The sequence below is a fragment of the Macrobrachium nipponense genome, chromosome 9, assembly GCF_015104395.2.
Source record: "Macrobrachium nipponense isolate FS-2020 chromosome 9, ASM1510439v2, whole genome shotgun sequence".
NCBI lineage: Eukaryota > Metazoa > Arthropoda > Malacostraca > Decapoda > Palaemonidae > Macrobrachium > Macrobrachium nipponense.
The window spans coordinates 62,258,626-62,284,471 of record NC_061110.1 but is presented as its reverse complement, the minus strand read 5'-3'; the positions used below and the strand labels follow the sequence as shown (position 1 = coordinate 62,284,471).

At 44.4% G+C, this 25,846-nt stretch overlaps 1 protein-coding gene across 11 annotated transcripts in view; it reads left to right on the top strand.

Annotated features, from left to right (window-relative positions):
* The window catches only part of LOC135217933 (nitrilase and fragile histidine triad fusion protein NitFhit-like), a 293,936-nt gene that overhangs the window by 237,419 nt on the left and 30,671 nt on the right, over positions 1-25,846 (top strand). For all 11 annotated transcript variants that reach the window (XM_064254028.1, XM_064254025.1, XM_064254035.1 and 8 more), the window contains 2 exons: positions 8,239-8,414; positions 9,113-9,243. In XM_064254028.1, the coding sequence (XP_064110098.1) occupies positions 8,239-8,414; positions 9,113-9,243 (307 nt within the window). The remainder of the gene's footprint in view (positions 1-8,238; positions 8,415-9,112; positions 9,244-25,846) is intronic.

The following is a 25,846-nucleotide window of genomic DNA, read 5'->3' as shown; positions in this document are numbered from 1 at the left end:
CGTTCAGCCATCGCATCAGGTAAGTTAAGTAATCCGTAAGGTTCCTATTTAGTTTTTTCCAGCTTTGAGTCAGTATTTGCCGTTTTTTAGGTTTAAATACTGGCTCTCGGCCGGAAGCATGGCGGCATTGTTCTGCCTCGTGGCGGGTTCGTTCTTGGTCTTCCATACCTAGAACCTTCCCTTTTTACTTTACCCTCTATTACTAGTTATCTATGTTATGTTAAGGGTCCAGCCTACTTGGTTTATGTCATGCATGCATGTCTTCTTTACCTTGGGTAGGCATTTGTTTCCATCCAGACCCTAGCCACAGCTCTTAGTATCGGCCCCGGCTAGCTTTGAGTGGTAGGCTTTCTCTCGGGTTAGTCGTACACTCCTGGATTTTTTCTCCTACTGTTTTGTTTTCCTACTTTCATTTTAATTTAATTTTTAGTGATTTTATGTATTTTAGGTTAGCCTACGGCGTCTGGCATATTAACGTAGCCTAGGTTCTGTTTATCATGGTCCCCACCAGTTTTATTGCTTCCTCTCATCAGTTTTGTTGCTTCTACGATAGCATCTCTCTGATTAGTTTGGTTGCTTTAACCTAGGCTATGTTTTTTGGTGTGTTTTATCGTGTTACCGCTTCGTGGTCACCATGTGATCGCGAAGCAGCCAGGCGCCCGTCCAGTCACCCTACCCTCCTCCCGCTCTCCCATAGAGCCAGGGGGAGGGAGGTCCGTCCTCGCTCGCTAAACCCGGGCCTGTCTCCCTCTCTCCCTACGCGGAGGGAGTAGGGGAGGCTGGACAGACCCAGGACTGGACTTGACCGTTCTCTTGCTTCACGGTGCTTTGTTGTGACTGGGTAGGGGGATTGGCCTTCCCCCTCCTTTGTTACTCCGTTGCCCCGTTGTTTGCTCGAGTCTCTTTCGCCCTCTCGCTCCTTCCCGGATTGTTGGTGCTTTTTTATCTTACCGGAGCTCCGTCAGTCACGAGAAAGGGAGCTGGTTCCCCGCTTGCGGGCGGACCTCAGGCGTACAGTTGGTCTTTTACTAACCATCCCGTCTCGTCGATATCGGGAGACGAACACCTCCGCGAACCGGAACTATTCCGGTACTTAGTGCTAATTATGCTTAAGTGTATTTTAAGTTTATTTTAAGCTATCATAAGTTTAATTTAAGCTAGCTTAAGCCGGGTTCCTCCCTTACCTACGTTGTCACACCGGATCATTCCGGGGTTATAGCCTATTCAGGCGGTAAGGGAGGGGTTATGCCCAAAATTTTTTCGCTCTCCGGCATACATCGGAGTTCTATTAGCCTGTAAGTGATGTCTTTTAGGGTACTCATGTATTTTTTCACTTACAGACCACCAACTGTGAGCATCCGGGATGCAACGCCATGCTCCAGGACCCCTGTGGACACGAAGTCTGCAGGTCCCACGCTCCGTGCGCGACTCCGCATGGGAATCTGCAGGTCTGGTTCCACGAAACCTGCACCATATGTTACGATCTCGTGAGTCAGTTCTTAGACGGGGTAAGTATTTCCAACTCCGTACAGAAATTCCAATAAATGTTTTAGATCCTAAGTTTAATTTTAATCTTTTATTTTAAGCTTAAGCTCTTTTTATATTGGGTATTACATCCCCGATGACTTTTAGGGTAAGCCTAGTATTAGTTAAGTTTTAATCTTAAGTTTAAGCTTAAAACTAATGAACGCCCTCTCTTCCAGGCTCCCGCTGTTAGAGATACCGCTCTGGCAACCCTGAGGGCTTGGGTCGGCGGATTCGGGAAGAACGCCGCCAAGGGACAGCCCTACATCCTAGAGAAGAGGATGGCTGTCCTGATCTTCCCCGGCGGCAAGTTGACTGGTTACGTCGACCCGGCAGAGGCAGCCCCGACTATGGCGGCGATCCAACAGCAGATCGCCACTTCGATAAAAGAACCAGGCCACGATATCTCATTGGAAGTCGCGACACTGGATTTAAATGTAGAACCCATGGTAGGTGTTGACGACCTGTTGGTCGAGGTAGGTACGTTGGACGCCCAAGGGCATCCCTTGGGTGCCACTGGGTCTTCTTCTCCTGCTAATTCCCCAGCTTCCTTCCAAGGCTTTACAGGAGCTGAGCTCCTTTATGCTTCACCCGACGCTTCGGTGAAACCTAAGGTCAAGGGCAGAAGGTACTGAAAACCCTCAAAAAGACGTCGTCGTCGTCCAAAAAGACTTCGTCGGCGTCAACGTCTCGTAAGTCTCCGGCTGCAAACCCCGGAGCAGAGAGGTCTAGAACTTCTGCTTCAAGCTCAAAGTCCTCAAAGAGCAGGTCTTCCAAGGAGAGGCCCCGTACTCCGGCTGAGCCGGCAGTCTCTCCTCTCCCCTTGGTACCTGTTCCAAGTTATCCCTCTACCTCCGCAGCAGCTCCGGCTTTGGATCCCAATGCTGGACTGTTGCAACACATGGGAGACTTGGTCGGCTCTCTGAGGAGCAGCATGGAGCAGATGTTCTCCCGGTTGTCCGATAGGATTACGTCTCAGGACAATATCATCGCCGGACTTAATCAGGCCCCTCTAGCTACTCCCCCAGCTTTCGGCACTGGACTGCTTCAGCTTCCACCTCATGACTCTCTGCCTCCGTTCTCTATGAACAACCCCTGGAGGGTGGCGTCATACGCCCCTTTCCAGGACGGCCTTATTTCTATTCCGGAGTGTGGTACTCGAAGGATTGAGGACTTCGAGTTCTACCCGGAGGGCCTCCAACCGCCGTTCATTGGCTACGCCAGACTTACTGACGCAGCCATGACTAGAGATGATAAGGTGCCTAAGGAGACAGTCCTCTACTCACGTGACCAGGCTCAAAGAGAATGGCTCAGGTGTTTAGAGGAGATGGATTGTTCGAACACGAGGATACAAGCCTTCAAGAGTCCCTTCACCATTTTTACGATGGAGGAGGGAACTCCTCTTCCCTTTCTTACCAAGATAGCAACGGTCACCATTCCAGCTGCCCAAAGAGAATCGTTACCTCAATTAAGGGAAGCAGACCCCACATCTCCTTTGCTCCCTTCACTTGGAGAATTGTGGGAAGAATTGCCTAACACCTTTTCGGCTGGCAAACTCAAACCAGACTGTGCTATGGATCAGTTTGGCGAGAAGCTGCCTAGGCTTCCTGACAGCCTCATTCAAGCTGAATTTGAGGCCAAGACTAGGCTCGCCAGGTCCATTAATACCATGGCAATGACAGAAGTAGCGGCTATTTTCTTATGCTTCAGAGCCCGCTCTTCAAGCTCCTCACCAAGTCCCTGACGCAGACAGTCCAGTCTGACATGTTTGAGTTTGCTACAGCCAGGACTAACTGCCGGAAGCATGTCCTCCAAGAAGCAACTATTCGTCATGAGCCAAATAAGTTGCTTTCATCCAACATCTGGGGGGCAGACCTCTTTCCTGAGTCGATGGTCAAGGAGGTCCAAGCTGAAGCATCAAGGCTCAACCAGAGCCTTAAGGATCGTTGGGGTCTCACAGCGAAGAGACGCCAAGACCAAGCTGCAAGAGGTAAGTCTCAGAAGAAACTTAAGCGTTATCAGCCTTACCAAAAGAAGCAGCAACGCTTCACCCAGGCTGTTTCGGCTGTACCTTTGGTACAATCAGGCCCAACCCTCTACTTCTAAAGGCTCAGTCACAGCCTATCTATGTGATTTCCCCCCAGCCTCAGCCTTCCACCTCCTACGCGGTCTCCCCAGCCTTTAACCAAGTGTTCGAAGGCCAGGCCTTTCAGCAATATGACCGTTTTGGCAGGGGAGGAAGAGCTAGGGGATCCTTTCGTCAGAGAGGATCAGGAAGGTCTCTCAACAGGGGAAAACACTTCCGTGGAGGCCGCGGAGGTCACTCAACCCAGCAGCAGTGAGAGCTCGAAGGTAGGAGGGAGGCTGTTTCTCTTCCGGCATCGGTGGGGATTCAGCAATTGGGCACAGAGTATTGTGTCAAAAGGCCTGGGTTGGAGTTGGATTGCGGATCCTCCTCCATCCAGACCATTCCTTCAACTTCCATCAAAAGAAATGACGGAGTATGCGGAGGACCTCCTTCAGAAAGGAGCAATAGCGAGAGTCAACAGATTAAAGTGTTTTCAAGGTCGCTTATTCAGCGTGCCAAAAGAAAGGCTCACAAAAAAGAAGGGTAATCTTAGACTTGTCCCGCTTAAACTTGGCCATTCGCTGCGACAAGTTCAAAATGCTGACTATGTCGCAGGTGCGGACCTTACTTCCCCGTGGGGCCGTCACCACCTCTATCGATCTTACAGACGCATACTATCATATCCCTATTGCAAGACACTTTCGCCCTTATCTGGGCTTCAAGATAGGAGATCAAGCATTCTCCTTCAAGGTAGTTCCCTTCGGTCTGAACGTGGCACCCAGGGTGTTCACGAAGTTGGCGGAAGTAGTCGTCCAACAACTGAGGTCTCAGGGATAATGGTAGTAGCGTATCTCGACGATTGGTTGATTTGGGCTCCAACAGTCGAGGAATGTCACAAAGCCACACTGAAAGATATCCAGTTCCTAGAGTTATCTGGGGTTCAAGATAAACAGAACAAAATCAAGACTCACTCCGGAGTCCAACTTTCAGTGGCTGGGCATTCAATGGAATCTATCCTCCCATACTCTGTTCCCATTCCATCAGCCAAGAGGAAAGAAATGCGAAGTCAGTAAAGCAATTTCTAAAAGCAAAATATGCTTCAAGGATAAGCCAGGAAAGAATCCTGGGTTCCCTCCAATTTGCCTCAGTGACAAAACATCTTGATGAAAGCCAAACTGAAAGACCTAACCAGAATCTGGCGCTCACGAGCAAATGTCAGATCCAGGGACAAGTTATCATCAGTCCCACAGATTCTACGGAATCGTCTGCGCCCTTGGGCAAAATTGAAGAACCTGTCAATATCAGTACCCCTTCAGTTTCCTCCTCCGGGTATTACCATCCACACAGACGCTTCATTAAGCGGCTGGGGAGGATATTCTCAATTCAAGAAGGTTCAAGGAACCTGGTCACCCCAGTTCCGCCAGCTTCACATAAACGTATTAGAAGCGATGGCAGTGTTCTTGACTGAAGAGGTTACGTCCGCCAAAGAACTCCCACATAAAGCTAGTTCTGGACAGCGCAGTGGTAGTCCATTGCGTAAACAGGGGAGGCTCCAAGTCAAGACATCTGAATCATGTCATGGTAGCCATCTTCTCCCTAGCGGACAAGTTCAGTTGGCACCTCTCCTCCACCCATATAGCTGGAGTGAGAAACGTCATAGCAGATGCTCTATCCCGCTCAGTTCCTCTGGAGTCGGAATGGTCACTGGACAACAGTTCGTTCCAATGGATTCTCCGGAGGGTTTCCAGGTCTGCAAGTAGAATCTATTCGCATCTCAAGCGAACCACAAACTTCCATGTTATGTGGCCCCCAACCTGGACCCTCTGGCCTATGCCACGGACGCCCTGTCCATAGATTGGAACAACTGGGAGAAGATTTATGTCTTTCCTCCAGTGAATCTTCTCCTGAAGGTACTGAACAAACTCAGGACGTTCAAGGGTCAAGTAGCTCTAGTAGCCCCAGACTGGCCGAAGAGCAATTGGTACCCCTCTGATTCTGGAACTGGGTCTTCGTCCTCTTCGGATTCCCAATCAACCCAGGCTCTCCCAGTCAGTACAAACGAAGACTGTGTTCGCTTCCTCAGGAATTCTCAAAACCCTAACTTTATGGACTTCATGAAGTTTGCGGCTAAAAAAGATGCAGATATTGATCCACGAAATATTCTTTTCTTGGAATCTGATAAAAGAGATTCAACTTTGAGACAGTATGATGCTGCAGTCAAAAAGTTGGCAATCTTCCTGAGAGAATCAGATATTAGAATCATGACATCAATTCAGCTATATCCTTTTTCAGATCTTTATTTGAAAAAGGTTAGCAGCTAGCACTATTACGACAAACAAGTCAGCCTTGAAGAAGATTTTTCAACTCGGTTTCAACATAGACTTGACAGATTCTAACTTCTCGTCTATTCCCAAGGTTTGTGCTAGACTTAGACCTTCAGTAAGGCCTACGTCAGTGTCGTGGTTCTTGAATGATGTTCTAAAGCTGGCTTCAGAAACAGACAATACGACATGTTCATTTATAATGCTCTTAAGAAAAACTCTATTTTTATTAAGCTTGGCTTCAGGAGCTAGAATTTCAGAACTGTCGGCGTTATCCAGAGATCCGAATCAATTAGAATTTCTTCCCTCAGGGGAAGTTCTTCTTTCTCCGGAACGTAGCTTTTTAGCAAAAAACGAGGATCCTTTATTGAGGTGGGAACCATGGAAGGTTATACCCCTTCCGCAAGATGTTTCTCTTTGTCCAGTATCGACCTTACGAGCCTTTCTGTCCAGGACATCCTCATCCTCTTCGGGTCCTCTCTTTAGGAGAGAGAAAGGTGGTACTTTATCTATTAAAGGTATCAGGCAACGGATCCTGTACTTTATTAAGCAAGCCAACCCTGATTCCTTCCCTAAAGCTCATGATGTCAGGGCAGTTGCCACCTCAATTAACTATTTCCAACACATGAATTTTGATGATTTGAAAAAGTATACTGGATGGAAATCGCCGACAGTATTTAAACGTCATCACTTAAAGTCCTTGGAAGCTCTGAAATTTTCAGCAGTTGCGGCGGGTAACATAGTTTCCCCCGACTCTGCTTAAATCTTAAGTTGAAGATCCAGATCTCCTTTCTACCTATCTCATTCAACAGTTTGTCTATACCTACCATGTTCATCTACGTCTACCTTGAGTCTTAGCTGCTCTTGTGATGGTACAGTGGGTGTCCCTTATTTTTTTGCTAGGGTCACCCACAATTGTTTGTATATAATGATCTCTATGATGTGGTCCCCTTATTTTTATGCTAGGGTGACACATCTCCATTTACAATGGTTACGGGTTTTGTATATTAAGACATATAAATTTATTTACTATATTATAGTCTAAGTTTGTTCAGAATCATTTTATTATTATAATTGCTTTATTTACTACTGTATATAATAACTATACACAGATGTTAAGTTCAACATATTTTCCATGTAAGCCCTGTACATATATGTTAACTTTAAGATAATTTTAAGTAATATTTTTCTAACTTGTATAATTGTGTATATGTATATTTTTTTGGCAATTATAATACTTTATTTTATTTTAAGTTTTATAGAGACCTTATTTATTTTCATTTACAATCTTGTGCTAATTCTCTGGTACGATTTCGCGCAGCGACACGAACTGAGCCCAGAAAAGGGATTTTGACGTAAGGAAAAATCTATTTCTGGGCGATTGGTTCGTGTCGCCCAGCGAAATCCCACCCTACCCATCCCTGCGCTCAAGATTGTCTGCTAACATCGGGATGGCCACCAGAGGCGCAGCAGTCGGTAGCGTGGGATGGAGTAGTAGTAGTTGCTGCCCACTCTGTGGGTCGGCTCCCCTCTTGTGGGGTGTCGTAGGAGATTTTCTATTGGTAAGAGGTTCGTGGTAGTGGTCTCACTCGCCCTAGTGTTCATACCGACGCCCTCTTGGAGGGTGAGCGAGTCAGTTATACTGACCTTTTCTTTATTTTATTTATTCTCTGGTATTTGTTAGTGCATTTACCTTAGAAATAATGGATTAAAGGGATATTTCGCTGGGCGACACGAACCAATCGCCCAGAAATAGATTTTTCCTTACGTCAAAATCCCTTTTTTCTATTCCAAACTCCATCCTGATATCCCCAGATGCAATCGTCACAGTCTGGATTAGGGTATCTATTTCCTTGATGCTCTTACCATACAGCTTGATGTCGATTATTATTATTTTATTATTATTATTATTATTATTATTATTAGTAGTAGTAGTAGTAGTAGTAGTAGTTGGAGAAGCAAGATGCTACAAGCCTAAAGGCTCCTGTAGCAAAGGTATGTCGGTATGGAAAAAGAATGTAAGTATTAAATGTTATAAAAGACAGCACAGAGAATCATATGAAATAAACACAGTGGCACCAGGGTTGAAATCTTCAAATTCCAGTGATCCAACATCTCTAGGAAGATCATTCCATAATCTGGCCATAGCTGCTACCTCTAAATTGGTGCTGCAAAATATTAAAAGAATTTTAGAGGTTTGACTAACTTTTTATTGTTATTAAACAGATCACTAAATTCTTTTTGGTTCTTGTTGCAAGAGCATTTTTTATTACTTCCCTTAGTTCTAGATCTGTCTTCCATTTTAATGTATGTAATACATTACAGCATGTCCATATGCATGTTGTGCCTATGAGTACAGCTGCCAGAAGAAAGCTTCAAGACCATGAGATTTCTGGCCAATGGAGGGACTTACAAGTAATGGAAGAGGAGGCGAGTAAGCTTCGTCTGATAGCAATAAATAGCAGATTATCTTTGTTGGACAAACCACCTGTTATTTTTGAGTAAGTATTTTCTTGGACTACCCTGTAATATTTATTGGTATTCTTTATTAGTATTGCTTTTAATTTCAAGTCATGGTTTACAAGTAAATGCCCCCACGAGTGACTGATAGGTCAGTGAGGAAATAAAGTTGTGTTTTTTATAGGCAGCATTTAAAGATGATTGCATGAATTAACAGATTTGGTGACGAGAATTTCAAATAAAGCATAATGCCATTTTATTTCAAAGAAAGGACGTCTTTGATAAGTCTCACAGAATAATTGTAAACTGAAATACTGCAATGAGCAAAGCAGTAAGCACAGAAGTGTCTTTGCACTTGAGGGTGCTTGCATTGCAGGCAAATAGAGAATGAATTTAAGGCAGTTTGCTAAGGACAAGAGAAGTCTTAATTGCAGCTTGTGTGCATTAGCCACTGCTAAAGGCTGCTGGGAATACCAGACAAAAGTTCCAAAGTTATGGACTCAAACAATTGTTTGGATTTGTAATACGTGTCTGGGCAGTGGGTAAAAGATTGACTCATTCTTCAGTTTTGATATTTGGCTTGTTTATTATGCACTGTAGAGTAAAAGTACATCCTTCCACGATTGTTTGTATAACATGGCCTTACATTTTCTTAATTAAGTTAATTTTCTGTTCCATTTCACTCCAGGTGTTATATTTCTTGGGCAAATATTTCAGCGTAAAATTGAATTTTTTTCAGATCCTTTGGAATTACAGATGCTACATTGCAAAATGAAATTCAGGAGCAACTGCATATTCCAGAGAAGTTTGCAGTAGCAAAATCAAAGTATTCATGTTCTTTTATTGCACCAAAGCCAGTCCTTGATGGTCGTATCCTTTTATTGCAGTGAATATGAATAAAGTTGAATGTGCACGGCTTTATGTTGAAGTTTAACTTTATTGTTTTCATTAGTTTGTTGTTAGGATATACATATATATTTATTAATTAATGCTCTCACCACGGTAAAGGAACTAAGTATTAAATCAGTTGCAGTACCATGTAAGGATTACTCTTCTCAATAAAAAAAAATTACCTCAAAAAGTACGCAGGAGAATCTATTAAAGAAATGTTTTTAAAATTGTGCATGTATTTTTAGTATATGAACTCAAACCTATTCTGCATTTCCTAATTTAAATAACAGCTTATCATTTAAATGAACTAGTATCTCTTTAGAAACCACTTATGAAACAAACTGTAGTTATATACTTTTTATTTTTAGAGGAAATGATAAGATTTTGAAATGATTGCTTATATCTGTATGTAGTCCTTTGCTTCTCAATGGGATGAATGATAGTACAGTAATACCTTCAGTCACGTTGTTTCGTTTGCGACTTTTTTTGTTACTTTAAAAGTTTCTTGAATATTAAGAAAAAAATAAGAATTGATAAATATCAGTTTATGCAACTTTACAAGCCAGCAATAAAGGTTCTAAAGCTATAAGAATACAAAAATCAATCTAAAAAGTGCAAAGCCACAGAAAATTAAAAATATATAAATGGGATTTTGACGTAAAGAAAAATCTATTTCTGGGCGATTGGTTCGTGTCGCCCGGCGAAATATCCCTTTAATCCATTATTTCTAAGGTAAATGAACTAACAAATACCAGAGAATAAATAAAATAAAGAAAAGGTCAGTATAACTGACTCCCTCACCCTCCAAGAGGGCGTCGGTATGAACACTAGGGCGAGTGAGACCACTACCACGAACCTCTTACCAATAGAAATCTCCCACGACAAAACCCCCACAAGAGGGGAGCCGACCCACAGAATGGGCAGCAACTACTACTACTCCACCCCACGCTACTGACTGCTGCGCCTCTGGTGGCCATCCTGAAGTTAGCAGACAATCTTGAGCGCAGGGATGGGTAGGGTGGGATTTCGCTTAAAGTTAACATATATGTACAGGGCTTACATGGAATATATGTTGAACTTAACATCTGTGTATACTAATTACATACAATAGTAAATAAAGCAATTATAATAATAAAATGATTCTGAACAAACTTAGAATACAATATAGTAAATAAATTTATATGTTATATAGTAAATAAATTTATAGATCTTAATAGACAAAACCCGTAACCATTGTAAATGGATATGTGTCACCCTAGCATAAAAATAAGGGGACCACATCATAGAGATCATTATATACAAACAATTGTGGGTGACCCTAGCAAAAAAATAAGGGACACCCACTGTACCATCACAAGAGCAGCTAAGACTCAAGGTAGACGTAGATGAACATGGTAGGTATAGACAAACTGTTGACTGAGATAGGTAGAAAGGAGATCTGGATCTTCAACTTAAGATTAAGCAGAGTCGGGGGAAACTATGTTACCCGCCACAACTGCTGAAAATTTCAGAGATTCCAAGGACTTTAAGTAATGACGCTTAAATACTGTCGGCGATTTCCATCCAGTATACTTTTTCAAATCATCAAAATTCATGTGTTGGAAATAGTTAATTGAGGTGGCAACTGCCCTGACATCATGAGCTTTAGGGAAGGAATCAGGGTTGGCTTGTTTAATAAAGTACAGGATCTGTTGCCTGATACCTTTAATTGATAAAGTACCACCTTTTTCTCTCCTAAAGAGAGGACCCGAAGAGGATGAGGGTGGCCTGGACAAAAAGGCTCGTAAGGTCGATACTGGACAAAGAGAAACATCTTGCGGAAGGGGTAACCTTCCACGGTTCCCACCTCAACAAAGGATCCTCATTCTTTGCTAAAAAGCTACGTTTCGGGGAAAGTAGAACTTCCCCTGAGGGAAGAAATTCTATATGATTCGGATCTCTGGATAACGCCGACAGTTCTGAAATTCTAGCTCCTGAAGCCAAGCTTAATAAAAATAGAGTTTTTCTTAAGAGCATTATAAATGAACATGTCGTATTGTCTGTTTCTGAAGCCAGCTTTAGAACATCATTCAAGAACCACGACACTGACGTAGGCCTTACTGAAGGTCTAAGTCTAGCACAAGCCTTGGGAATAGACGAGAAGTAAGAATCTGTCAAGTCTATGTTGAAACCGAGTTGAAAAATCTTCTTCAAGGCTGACTTGTTTGTCGTAATAGTGCTAGCTGCTAAGCCTTTTTCGAATAAAGATCTGAAAAAGGATATAGCTGAATTGATTGTCATGATTCTAATGTCTGATTCTCTCAGGAAGATTGCCAACTTTTTGACTGCAGCATCATACTGTCTCAAAGTTGAATCTCTTTTATCAGATTCCAAGAAAAGAATATTTCGTGGATCGATATCTGCATCTCTTTTAGCCGCAAACTTCATGAAGTCCATAAAGTTAGGGTTTTGAGAATTCCTGAGGAAGCGAACACAGTCTTCGTTTGTACTGACTGGGAGAGCCTGGGATTGGGAATCCGAAGAGGACGAAGACCCAGTTCCAGAATCAGAGGGTACCAATTGCTCTTCGGCCAGTCTGGGGCTACTAGAGCTACTTGACCCTTGAACGTCCTGAGTTTGTTCAGTACCTTCAGGAGAAGATTCACTGGAGGAAAGACATAAATCTTCTCCCAGTTGTTCCAATCTATGGACAGGGCGTCCGTGGCATAGGCCAGAGGGTCCAGGTTGGGGGCCACATAACATGGAAGTTTGTGGTTCGCTTGAGATGCGAATAGATCTACTTGCAGACCTGGAACCCTCCGGAGAATCCATTGGAACGAACTGTTGTCCAGTGACCATTCCGACTCCAGAGGAACTGAGCGGGATAGAGCATCTGCTATGACGTTTCTCACTCCAGCTATATGGGTGGAGGAGAGGTGCCAACTGAACTTGTCCGCTAGGGAGAAGATGGCTACCATGACATGATTCAGATGTCTTGACTTGGAGCCTCCCCTGTTTACACAATGGACTACCACTGCGCTGTCCAGAACTAGCTTTATGTGGGAGTTCTTTGGCGGACGTAACCTCTTCAGAGTCAAGAACACTGCCATCGCTTCTAATACGTTTATGTGAAGCTGGCGGAACTGGGGTGACCAGGATCCTTGAACTGAGAATATCCTCCCCAGCCGCTTAATGAAGCATCCGTGTGGATGGTAATCCCCGGAGGAGGAAACTGAAGGGGTACTGATATGGACAGGTTCTTCAATTTTGCCCAAGGGCGCAGACGATTCCATAGAATCTGTGGGATTGATGATAACTTGTCCCTGGATCTGACATTTGCTCGTGAGCGCCAGATTCTGGTTAGGTCTTTCAGTTTGGCTTTCATCAAGATGTTTGTCACTGAGGCAAATTGGAGGGAACCCAGGATTCTTTCCTGGCTTCTCCTTTAAGCATTTTTGTGCTTTAGAAATTGCTTTACTGACTTCGCTATTTCCTTTCTCTTGGCTGATGGAATCGACAGAGTATGGGAGGATAGATTCCATTGAATGCCCAGCCACTGAAAGTTGGACTCCGGAGTGAGTCTTGACTTTGTTCTGTTTATCTTGAACCCCAGATACTCTAGGAACTGGATTACTTTCAGTGTGGCTTTGTGACATTCCTCGACTGTTGGAGCCCAAATCAACCAATCGTCGAGATACGCTACTACCATTATCCCCTGAGACCTCAGTTGTTGGACGACTACTTCCGCTAACTTCGTGAACACCCTGGGTGCCACGTTCAGACCGAAGGGAACTACCTTGAAGGAGAATGCTTGATCTCCTATCTTGAAGCCCAGATAAGGGCGAAAGTGTCTTGCAATAGGGATATGATAGTATGCGTCTGTAAGATCGATAGAGGTGGTGACGGCCCCACGGGGAAGTAAGGTCCGCACCTGCGACATAGTCAGCATTTTGAACTTGTCGCAGCGAATGGCCAAGTTTAAGCGGGACAAGTGTAAGATTACCCTTCTTTTTTGTGAGCCTTTCTTTGGCACGCTGAATAAGCGACCTTGAAACTTTAATCTGTTGACTCTCGCTATTGCTCCTTTCTGAAGGAGGTCCTCCGCATACTCCGTCATTTCTTTTGATGGAAGTTGAAGGAATGGTCTGGATGGAGGAGGATCCGCAATCCAACTCCAACCCAGGCCTTTTGACACAATACTCTGTGCCCAATTGCTGAATCCCCACCGATGCCGGAAGAGAAACAGCCTCCCTCCTACCTTCGAGCTCTCACTGCTGCTGGGTTGAGTGACCTCCGCGGCCTCCACGGAAGTGTTTTCCCCTGTTGAGAGACCTTCCTGATCTTCTCTGACGAAAGGATCCCCTAGCTCTTCCTCCCCTGCCAAAACGGTCATATTGCTGAAAGGCCTGGCCTTCGAACACTTGGTTAAAGGCTGGGGAGACCGCGTAGGAGGTGGAAGGCTGAGGCTGGGGGGAAATCACATAGATAGGCTGTGACTGAGCCTTAGAAGTAGAGGGTTGGGCTGATTGTACCATAGGTACAGCCGAAACAGCCTGGGTAAAACGTTGCTGCTTCTTTTGGTAAGGCTGGTAACGCTTAAGTTTCTTCTGAGACTTACCTCTTGCAGCTTGGTCTTGGCGTCTCTTAGCTGTGAGACCCCAACGATCTTTAAGGCTCTGGTTGAGCCTTGTTGCTTCAGCTTGGACCTCCTTGACCATTGACTCAGGAAAGAGGTCTGCCCCCCAGATGTTGGAGGAAAGCAACTTATTCGGCTCATGACGAATAGTTGCTTCTTGGAGGACATGCTTCCGGCAGTTAGTCCTGGCTGTAGCAAACTCAAACATGTCAGACTGGACTGTCTGCGTCTGGGACTTAGTCAGGAGCTTGAAGAGCGGCTCTGAAGCATAAGAAATAGCCGCTACTTCCGTCATTGCCATGGTATTCATGGACCTGGCAAGCCTAGACTTGGCCTCAAATTCAGCATGAATGAGGCTGTCAGGAAGCCTAGGCAGCTTCTCGCCAAACTGATCCATAGCACAGTCTGGTTTGAGTTTGCCAGCCGAAAAGGTGTTAGGCAATTCTTCCCACAATTCTCCAAGTGAATGGAGCAAAGGAGATGTGGGGTCTGCTTCCCTTAATTGAGGTAACGATTCCCCCTTCTGGGCAGCTGGAATGGTGACCGTTGCTATCTTGGTAAGAAAGGGAAGAGGAGTTCCCTTCTCCATCGTAAAAATGGTGAAGGGACTCTTAAAGGCTTGTATTCTCGTGTTAGAACAATCCATCTCCTCTAAACACCTGAGCCATTCTCTTTGAGCCTGGTCACGTGAGTAGAGGACTGTCTCCTTCGGTACCTTATCTTCTCTAGTCATGGCTGCGTCAGTAAGTCTGGCGTAGCCAATGAACGGCGGTTGGAGGCCCTCCAGGTAGAACTCGAAGTCCTCAATCCTTCGAGTACCACATTCCGGAATAGAGATAAGGCCGTCCTGGAAAATGGGGCGTATGACGACCTCTCCAGGGGTTGTTCATAGAGAACGGAGCAGAGAGTCATGAGGTGGAAGCTGAAGCAGTCCAGCACCGAAAGCTGGAGGAGTAGCTAGAGGGGCCTGATTAAGTCCGGCGATGATATTGTCCTGGGACGTAATCCTATCGGACAACCGGGAGAACATCTGCTCCATGCTGCTCCTCAGAGAGCCGACCAAGTCTCCCATGTGTTTGCAACAATCCAGCATTGGGATCCAAAGCCGGAGCTGCTGCGGAGGTAGAGGGATAACTTGGAACAGGTACCAAGGGGAGAGGAGAGACTGCCGGCTCAGCCGGAGTACGGGGCCTCTCCTTGGAAGACCTGCTCTTCAAGGACTTCGAGCTTGAAGCAGAAGCTCTAGACTTCTCTGCTCGGGGGTTTGCAGCCGGAGACTTACGAGATGTTGACGCCGACGAAGTCTTTTTGGACGACGACGATGTCTTTTTGAGGGTTTTCTGTACCCTCTGGCCCTTAATCTTAGGTTTCACCGAAGCGTCGGGTGAAGCATAAAGGAGCTCAGCTCCTGTAAAGCCTTGGAAGGAAGCTGGAGAATTAGCAGGAGAAGAAGGACCAGTGGCGCCCAAGGGAAGCCCTTGGGCGTCCAACGTACCTACCTCGACCAACAGGTCGTCAACACCTACCATCGGTTCTACATTTAAATCCAGTGTCGCGACTTCCGATGAGATATCGTGGCCTGGTTCCTTTATCGAAGTGGCGATCTGCTGTTTGGATTGCTGCCAATAGTCGGGCTGCTTCTGCCGGGTCGACGTAACCAGTCGACTTGCCGCCGGGGAAGATCAGGACAGCCATCCTCTTTCTCCAGGATGTAGGGCGTCCCTTGGCGCGTTCTTCCCGAATCCGCCGACCCAAGCCCTCAGGGTTTTTGCCAGAGCGGTCTCTCTAACGGCAGCAGCCAGGAAGAGAGGGCGTTCATTAGTTTTAAGTTTAAACTTAAAATTAAATCTTAACTAAGACTAGGTTTAACCTAAAAGTTATCGGGGATGTAATACCCAATATAAAGAGAGCTTAAGCTTAAAATAAAAGATTAAAATTAAACTTAAGATCTAAAACATTCATTGGAATTTATGTACGGAGTTGGAAATACTTACCCCGTCTAAGAACTGACTCACGAGATCGTAACAGATAGTGCAGGTTTCGTGGAACCAGACCTGCAGATTCCCATGCGGAGTCGCGCACGGAGCGTGGGACCTGCAGACTTCGTGTCCACAGGGGTCCCCGGAGCATGGCGTTGCATCCCAAATGCTCACAGTTTGGTGGTCTGTAAGTGAAAAGATACATGAGTACCATAAAAGACATCACTTACAGGCTAATAGAACTCCGATGCATGCCGGAGAGCAAAAAAATTTTGGGCATAACCCCTCCCTTACCGCCTGAATAGGCTATGACCCCGGAATGATCCGGTGTGACAACGTAGGTAAGGGAGGAACCCGGCTTAATCTAGCTTAAATTAAACTTATGATAGCTTAAAATAAACTTAAAATACACTTAAGCATAAATAGCACTAAATTCCGGAATAGTTCCGGTTCGCGGAGGTGTTCGTCTCCCGATATCGACGAGACGGGATGGTTAGTAAAAGACCAACTGTACGCCTGAGGTCCGCCCGCAAGCGGGGAACCAGCTCCCTTTCTCGTGACTGACGGAGCTCCGGTAAGATAAAAAAGCACCGACAATCCGGGAAGGAGCGAGAGGGCGAAACAGACTCGAGCAAACAACGGGGCAACGGAGTAACAAAGGAGGGGGAAGGCCAATCCCCCTACCCAGTCACAACAAAGCACCGTGAAGCAGAGAGAACGGTCAAGTCCAGTCCTGGGTCTGTCCAGCCGCCCCTACTCCCTCCGCGTAGGGAGAGAGGAGGACAGCCCGGGTGGAGCGAGCGAGGAACGGACCTCCCTCCCCCCGGCTCTATGGGAGAGCGGGAGGAGGGCAGGGTGACTGGACGGGCGCCTGGCTGCTTCGCGATCACATGGTGACCACAAAGCGGTAACTCGATAAAACACACACACAAAAAAAAAACATAGCCTAGGTTAATGCAACCAAACTAATCAGCGAGATGCTATCGTAGATGCAACAAAACTGATGAGAGGAAGCAATAAAACTGATGGGGACCATGATATACAGAACCTAGGCTACGCTAACTTGCCAGACGCCGTAGGCTAACCTAAATACACTAAATCACTAAAAATTAAATTAAAATGAAAGTAGGAAAATAAAACAGTAGGAGAAAAAAAAAATCCAGGAGTGTACGGGAATAACCCGAGAGAAAGTCTACCACCTCAAAGCTAGCCGGGGCCGATACTAAGAGCTGTGGCTAGGGTCTGGATAGAAACTAAATGCCTACGCAAGGTAAAAGAAGACATGCATGCATGACATAAACCAAGTAGGCTGGACCCCTAACATAATATAGATAACTAGTAATAGAGCGTAAAGTAAAAGGGAAGGTTCTAGGTATGGAAGACCAAGAACGAACCCGCCACGAGGCAGAACAATGCCGCCATGCTTCCGGCCGCGAGCCAGTATTTATACCTAAAAAACGGCAAATACTGACTCAAAGCTGGAAAAAACTAAGTAGGAACCTTATGGAATACTTAACTTAGCTGATGCGATGGCTGAACGCTCCATAACTAGATAAAATCCTCACAAAGGGGCACGAAAAACACAGAGACAAAAAAGTACATCTGATAAGGCGCGTGCTAACAGAAAGGATGGCCACCAGAGGCGCAGCAGTCGGTAGCGTGGGGTGGAGTAGTAGTAGTTGCTGCCCATTCTGTGGGTCGGCTCCCCTCTTGTGGGGGTTTTGTCGTAGGAGATTTCTATTGGTAAGAGGTTCGTGGTAGTGGTCTCACTCGCCCTAGTGTTCATACCAACGCCCTCTTGGAGGGTGAGCGAGTCAGTTATACTGACCTTTTCTTTATTTTATTTATTCTCTGGTATTTGTTAGTTCATTTACCTTAGAAATAATGGATTAAAGGGATATTTCGCGCAGCGACACGAACTGAGCCCAGAAAAAGATATAATACATTGTGTTAAATCGTTTTAAAAGCTCAAAAATATTTAATAATTGTCTTATTAACATGACACTTGGGTGTAATAGTACAATGTTCGTTCATGTGAGGGCGCGCGGCCATTTGCGTGAATTGGATGTGTGACTTTAATATTTGTCCCCATGGTTCTGAAGAAAGTTCCTATTTGCTATTAAGCATCATCTTACACCACAGGTAAATAAGATGACTGTGATAAAATGCCATGAAGAGGGTGAATAGGTTGCCACCATAGCCTATCCTTTTGGCTTGAGTCAGAAGACAATAAGACAAATTTTAGCCACACCAAAGATAATACTCCAGGCATGGGGTACAACATTGTCAACAACAACAAAAATGTAGAGGCAAGTCCTGTGAAGAAATGAAGCATATTCTTTCTCTTTGAATTGAACAGCAGGATCATCAGCTTTGAAGACTTCGAAGTTTTTTTATTACACAGACAAAATTCAGGTGACGTTCAGGTTGGTTTGTGCAGTCCAAGCAGTGAGAGAATGTGAAGTTCCTGCCACATTGGTGAAGATAGTTGAGGAGCAGCCGTTTCCTCTAGAACAGACATTGAACGTGGATGAGACCAGTTTTTAATGAGAGAAACGCTAGTCTTAATTCATATCCAGGGAAGAGAAGGCTGTGCCAGGCTTCAAGGTCACAAAGAACCGGTTAACCCATATGTTAGGGGGGCAGCTGCTTCGGTGACTATAAGTTGAAGTTGCTTGTATATCATGCAAAGAATCCTCAGTGCTTAAGAACATCATCTCCTCTCTCCCAAGAAAAACCAATGTATCAGAATTGCTTCCTCAGCCACTCCGTACCAGTTGTGAGGTATTGTAAGGACACCTATTGTTATTTTAGGCAACACAACTGGCCACCCATAAAGCATCACTAATTTTCATCCTTACATTATTGTTGTTTACCTACCATCATGCAACCAGTGAACTAGGGGAATTATCTCCATGTGCCACTACCTTAGGCAAAAGTTCAGGCAGGTTGAGGATTCAGCACATTTGGATGACGAATTAGCCATCTGTGACTTTTACAAAAGATATTGCATATAAATGCAACCTGGACTGAAGCTATGGCAACAGGTATGAATGGCATTTAGAATAAGCTGTGCTCTCAGTTTGTTCACAATTTCAAGGATTTTGCCAAGGAGGATATGAACAAAGCCTCGGTGATGTACGTACAGCAGTAAGTTGAAAATACACTTGGAGGAGAAGAATTTCATCTTTATATTTGAGGCAGATTATCAGAAATGTCTCAGTGAAAAATCTGGAAGTAAGGCTCTCATAAGAAGGATTTATAGATTAACCCTTTAATGCCGATTGGACGTATTAAACGTCGACGAAAATTGTCTCTTGTATGCCGAACCGACGCATGGTACGTCGATGAAAATTTTTTTTTTTTAATTCGCAGAAAAATAGTTATAGGCCTACTAGGCGAAAATTTTTGAATCACACGCCAGCATCAGCGACACGTTGTCCGAGAGCGATCTTTTGCCGCAATTGTGTTTTGCCGAACTTTTGCGAGAGTTTGAGTATTTGTGGTGGTACAAGACGTACGTAGAGATGTCTGAACATCGCATGGAGCGCGAAAGGCGCGTTTCACCCCTCGGGAGGGATCGTGTAAGACGTATTTTGGACTTGGATGCTGGCAAGGGACCAAGCACCCAAGATGACCTCGCTCCTTAACGCCGTTCCGTGCGGCCTCTTGTGGACGAAAGTGTTCAAGGACCACAACATGTGTCTCGTGTGCCTTTTGTAACCCCTAGGAAGCATCGGGGTGTCCTTAGGGGCATTCGTAGGCATTTGGGAGGCCTCGAACCAAATACATAGACGACTACTTGTAGAGCTCGATCGGCAGCATGTCGCAAGTCCTCATTTTGATGGCGGTTGGTCATCCAGTGACGAGGACATCACTCCTGATGTTAGTGATGGTGAATATTTGCCACCAATGTCCGTTCGATGGTCACATGCCGAAAGTGAGCTCAAATTTAGTGGTTTTAGTGCATATGAGGGGGAATCTGAGGAGTAGGAGTTGTCGTCTAGTTTTATCGCCGATGACGACACAGAAAGCGAGGGCCTAAGTGAGGGAGATGGGCCAGTGGGGGGGTTTTGAGTGCGAAACCGTGCCATGTGCACGGGCACGTAGAAGGTCGGAGCGTCGCGCCAGCCAAGGTGAAGGTCAGTTGTCCGAGAGCGACAAGGGGTGGTCGGAGGAACCCACCCCACCGAACATGCACCCATTCAGGCAGCACCTGGGCTCACCGTACCTGTTCCTCTCACTGCTTTGGGGTTCATTCAGCTGTACCTTATGCGGGAATTGCTGGAATACCTGGTAGCAGAGACGGCGGACTACTCTCGGTACTGCCGTGACGAACTACGGATGACATTGTCATATCGCTGGTGGGGCTGCAACCTCACCGACATGGCGCATTTTTTGGGGCTCCACATTTTTTTTGGAATGATGCCTGCTGCCGACATCAGGCAATATTGGAGGTGGAATTTTTTTTTAAGTATACAGTGTTCCCCCCATATCCGCGTTCTTCGGATTCGCGGACTCACACATTCGTGGGTTTTTCTTTGGAACCTATCTAGAAATTATTCGCGGACGGACTCGCCCATTCGCGGAATTTTCCGACGAAAATAATCACTAATTAGTGTATTTTGATGTTTATTTTCATGACTAAATACATTTTTATGATACAAAAATGATTTACTAATTTTCAAATATTAATTTTGATTAATACTGTATTAGTAAGTTTAATAAGTTTAAATATCACATAATAAAAATAATGAATTCTCTCTCTCTTTCTCTCTACTACAAAGATTGTATGTGTGATTATAAAAAATGATTTACTATTTTCAATTATTAATATTAATTTATACAGCAATAATATCAATTCATTAAAGAAAATACCATAGTGAATTAGTAAGATTTTTGCTTATAAATTTAAAAAATTATGGAAGAATGAAGGAAATCCAGTCAGATTCTTTCTAAAAAAACTCAGATATACGTATCAAGTTAAGTGACCGAGGGGAAGGGGGAGCTGATTTGTTGTTGCCATCAACTGCTCATGAGATTTCCATCCCCCCCCCCCCCCCCCCCCCCCTCTCTCTCTCTCTCTTTTACTGAGATGAGAGATTTTTATGGTACATATATGCGTAATATGTTTATTAATATTTTCAAATAATAATAATAATAATAATAACTGTAATTACAAAAATCATATGTGAAAGTATTTTACAAATACTACGATAATCTCTCTCTCTCTCTCTCTCTCTCTCTCTCTCTCTTAAAGCGATGTATTTTTTTTGGATGATGATTTACTAATTTTCAAATATCAATATTAATGTAAACAGCAATAATATGAATTCATTAAAGAAAATAGACTAAAGTGAATTAGCAAGATTTTAGTTTTATAAATAAAAAGAATTATGTAACCCCGTGTCTTGTTGCGTAGCCAGCTTGTTAGCTGGGTTCTAACTGTCAAATCCAGTGTTGCCATCTCTTTCTCTTTTGCTGATATATATGAGATAATTTCTATGGTACATGTGTATGTTTATTAATATTTTTGCATAATAATAATAATGATAATATAACTAATCTCAAAATTCACATGTGATAGTATTTTAAAGAAGTACAATAAAGGGATTTTGACAAGGAGAAAATCTATTTCTGGGTGATTGGCTCGTGTCGCCCTATGAAAGTATCCTTAATATCATTCTTTCTAGGTAAAATTAGCCTAAAATTACCAGAGAAAACAAAATTAAGAAAATGTCAGTAAAACTGACTCGCTCACTCTTAAAAAGAAGTGTCGGTATGATATGGGGCGAGTGTGGAACACTACCACGAGACAAACACCAATTAGAACTTCCCTATCAGAATCCCCCCAAGAGAGAGCTGATACCAACGGGCGATGCAGCCTCTACTACTACTACTCGAGGACGCCAGGACAGCAGCGCCCCTAGCGGTCATCCTTAATTAAACAGTTAAATACATCTTGTCCTGCAAGGGGGGGGAAAACAAACCATAAAAAGGGGGGGGGGGTTTTCATAGGGCGACACGAGCCAATCACCCAGAAATAGATTTTCCTTCGTCAAAATCCCTTTTCTGGGCTCAGCTCGTGTCGGCCTATGAAAGAGTACCAGAGAAACAGACAAGATGGAAAAGGAAACAATGAAAAAACAGTTTAAAAATGATGGATATAATATAAGTAAATCAATTACAGCATACAATTAAGCACTTAAACTAACTTATTATAACAGTAAAATAATAGAATGTTAGTAAACTTAAAGTACTTAAATGGTAAATACATAAAATACAGAGATGCATGTAAAAATGAGGCAAATTGGGATTTACTTAACTAGAATACAAAATTATAAAATATATATACATACAGTGTCCTACCCTAGCATAAAAATAAGGGTAGGTACACTGAAATCCATCATTAATACAATTATTCCAAAATATATACAAACATTGAGACTGAAGTTCATCATAAACACAAAAATGGTGAATATACAAAACATATTGTGTCCTATCCTAGCATAAAAATAAGGGTAGGTACACTGAAGTACATATCAGTACAAAAGTGGGTGTCCCTAGCAAAAAAATAAGGGACAACCCACTATATGATACAACGGCTAAGGCTATGATGTTGGGTAGCCTGACGATAGGTTGAGGCATGTTGGTTGAAGTAGGTAGAAAGGAGGGACCTGGATCAATACTACAACTACTAAACAGTATCAGGGGAAAACTATGTTTCCCGCTGCTACTGCTGAAAACTTTAAAGATTCCAAGGACTTTAAATAATGCCGTTTAAAGACTGTCGGGGATTTCCATCCAGTATACTTTCTAAGATCCTCAAAGTTCATATGTTGGAAATAATTAATTGAGGTGGCTACTCCCTGATATCATGTGCTTTTGGTAATGACTCAGGGTTAGCTTGTTTAATGAAGTAAAGGATTTGCTGTCTAATGCCTTTAAAAACTGATAAAGTACCACCGTTTTTCTCTCATAAAGAGAGCACCTGAGGATCTAGAAGAAGTACGAGATAGAAAGCTCTAAGAGTTGATACTGGGCAGAGAGAAGGATCCTGTGGAATGTATAACCTTCCAAGGAGCACCACCTTGCAAGAGGATCTTCATTTTTGGCTAAAAAGCTACGATCCGGAGCAAGTAGAACTTCTCCTGATGGGAGGAATTCCACATGACCCGCATCCCTGGATAGAGCCGACAGTTCTGAAATTCTAGCTCCTGAGGCTAGGCTTAATAAGAATAATGTCTTCCTCAGGAGCATTATGAATGTACAAGATGAGTTGTCAGTATCTGAAGCTAGTTTGAGGACATCATTTAAGAACCATGAAACTGTAGTAGGCCTCTGAGAAGGTCTAATCTAGCACAGGCTTTAGGGATAGATGTGGAAAATAAGATTCAGTCTATCTGAAAACCTACTTGAAAGATTTTCTTCAAAGCCGATTTGTGAGTGGTAATCGTGCTAGCTGCTAAACCTTTTTCAAACAAGGATCTGAAAAAGGATATAGCCAAATTAACTGTCATGGTTGTAGTGTTCGATTCTCTCAAGAAAGATGCTAATTTTTTAACAGCTGAGTCATATTGTCTAATGGTTGACTCTCTCTTATCTGATTCTAGGAAGAGAATATTCTGTGGATCAATGTCAGCATCTTTATTAGCCGCAAACTTCATGAAGTCCATAAAGTTAGGGTCTGGAGAGTTCTTGAGGAAGCGAACACAGTCCTCATTTGTACTGATTGTGACAGTTTGGGATTGGGGATCCGTTGAGGTCGGAGACCCAGTTCCAAAAGAAGAGGATACCAGTTGCTCTTGGGCCAGTCCGGTGCAATCAGAGCTACTATCCCTTTGAAAGACCTTAGTTTGTCTAGGACTTTCAAGAGAAGATTCACTGGAGGAAAAATATAAATCCTCCTCCACTGATTCCATCTAACGACAGGGCGTCCGTGGCATAAGCCAGAGGGTCCAGGTTGGGGGCCACATAGCAAGGGAGCTTGTGGTTCGCTTGTGAGGCGAAGAGATCCACTTGGAGAACCTGGGACTCTCCGGCTTACCCACTGGAATGACCCAGACGTCCAGAGACCACTCTGATTCCGAGGAGGAACTGACCGGGACAGGGCGTCTGCTATCACATTTCTTACTCCTGCCAGGTGAGTGGCAGACAGATGCCATTTGGTGTTTGTTTGCTATGCAAAGATGGCTATCATGACATGGTTCACATGCTTGGATTTGGACCCTCCTCTGTTGATGCAATGACTACACTGCACTGTCCAAAACTAGCCTTAGATGAGACTTCTTCGGGGGAAGCAGTCTCTTCAGAGTAAGAAATACTGCCCATTGCTTCCAACACGTTTATGTGGAGCTGGCGAAATTGAACTGACCAAGTCCCCTGAACCTGTTTGTTGAACTGAGAGTATCCCCCCCCACACGGACAGGGATGCATCCGTGTGAATGGTTAACACTGGAGGGGATATTGAAGGTGGTACCTTCTTGGCTAAGTTCTTTACTTTTGACCAAGGCCGTAGTTGGTTGCGGAGGATCTGTGGAATTACTGACAACTGTCTCGATATTTGGAGTTTGCTCTTGACCGCCAAATTCGATTTATATCTTTCAGCCTTGCTTTCAGAAGGATATCTGTTACCGAAGCAAACTGAAGAGACCCTAGGATTCTCTCCTGGTTTCTTCTTGACGTCTGTTTTGCATTTGAGGAATTGCCTGACAGATTTTGCTATTTCCTTCCGTTTGGCCACTGGAATTGATAGATTGTGGGAAGACAAATCCCATTGGATTCCTAGCCACTGAAAATGAGATTCCGGAGTAAGTCTGGATTTCGTTTTGTTTATCTGGAACCCCAGATGTTTCCAGAAAATGAACTACCTTTTTTGGTAGCTTCGAGACATTCCTCGACTGTTGATGCCAGATCAACCAATCGTCGAGGTATGCCGCTACCATGATTCCCTGAGCTCTCAATTGTTGTACAACCACTTCTGCTATCTTTGTGAATACCCTGGGGGCTACATTCAGACCGAAGGGCATCACTTTGAATGAGAATGTCTGATTTCCTAGCCTGAATCCTAGGAATGGGCGGAAGTGCCTGGCTATAGGGATATGATAGTATGCGTCTGTAAGATCGATGGAGCATGTGACGGCTCCACGCGGAAGTAGGGTCCTCCTTACTTGCGAGAGGGTAAGCATCTTGAACTTGTCGCAGCGAATGAAAGAGTTTAGCTTTGACAAGTCTAAGATTACCCTTCTTTTTGTTGAGCCTTTCTTTGGCACGCTGATAAGCGCCCTTGAAACTTTAGATGTTTGACTCTCGCAATAGCTCCTTTCTGAAGGAGTTCTTCCGCGTAATCTATCAATTCCTTTGACGGTACCTGATGAAATGATTTGATTGAGGGGGATCTTTGATCCAACTCCAGCCTAATCCTTTGGACACTATGCTCTGTGCCCAATTGCTGAACCCCCACCTGTGGCGGAAGAGGAACAGCCTCCCTCCTACCTGGGGAGCCTCATTGCTGATGGGCGGGTTGGCCACCACGCCCTCCTCTGAAACTGTCTACTCCTCGTGCCCCCCCCTTCCTGCGCCACGCTGACGAAAGTAACCTCTCGCCCTACCTCTCGGTTGAGAGTAGCCTTGAGCCTCATAAGCAGGGTTAAAGGCCGGCGAGATAGCGTAGGAAGTGGATGGTTGAGATTGCTGGGGCACCAGGAGGAAAGGTTGGTTCTGTTTAGAGGTGGAAGGTTTGTCCCTGTTGGGTAACTGGGACTGCCTGCACAAATTGCTGCTGATGTTGGAGTTTTTTATAGGGCTGGAACCTCTTACCAGCCTTCTTTGGTTTCTTGCCAGCAGTGGGAACGGATTCCTGTTTCCTCTTAGAGGAAATACCCCACCTAGCTCTAAGGCTCTGGTTGAGTCTAGCAGCTTCGTGGTGGACCTCGTTCACTGCGGACTCTGGGAAGAGATCCGCTCCCCACATGCTTGCAGCCAAGAG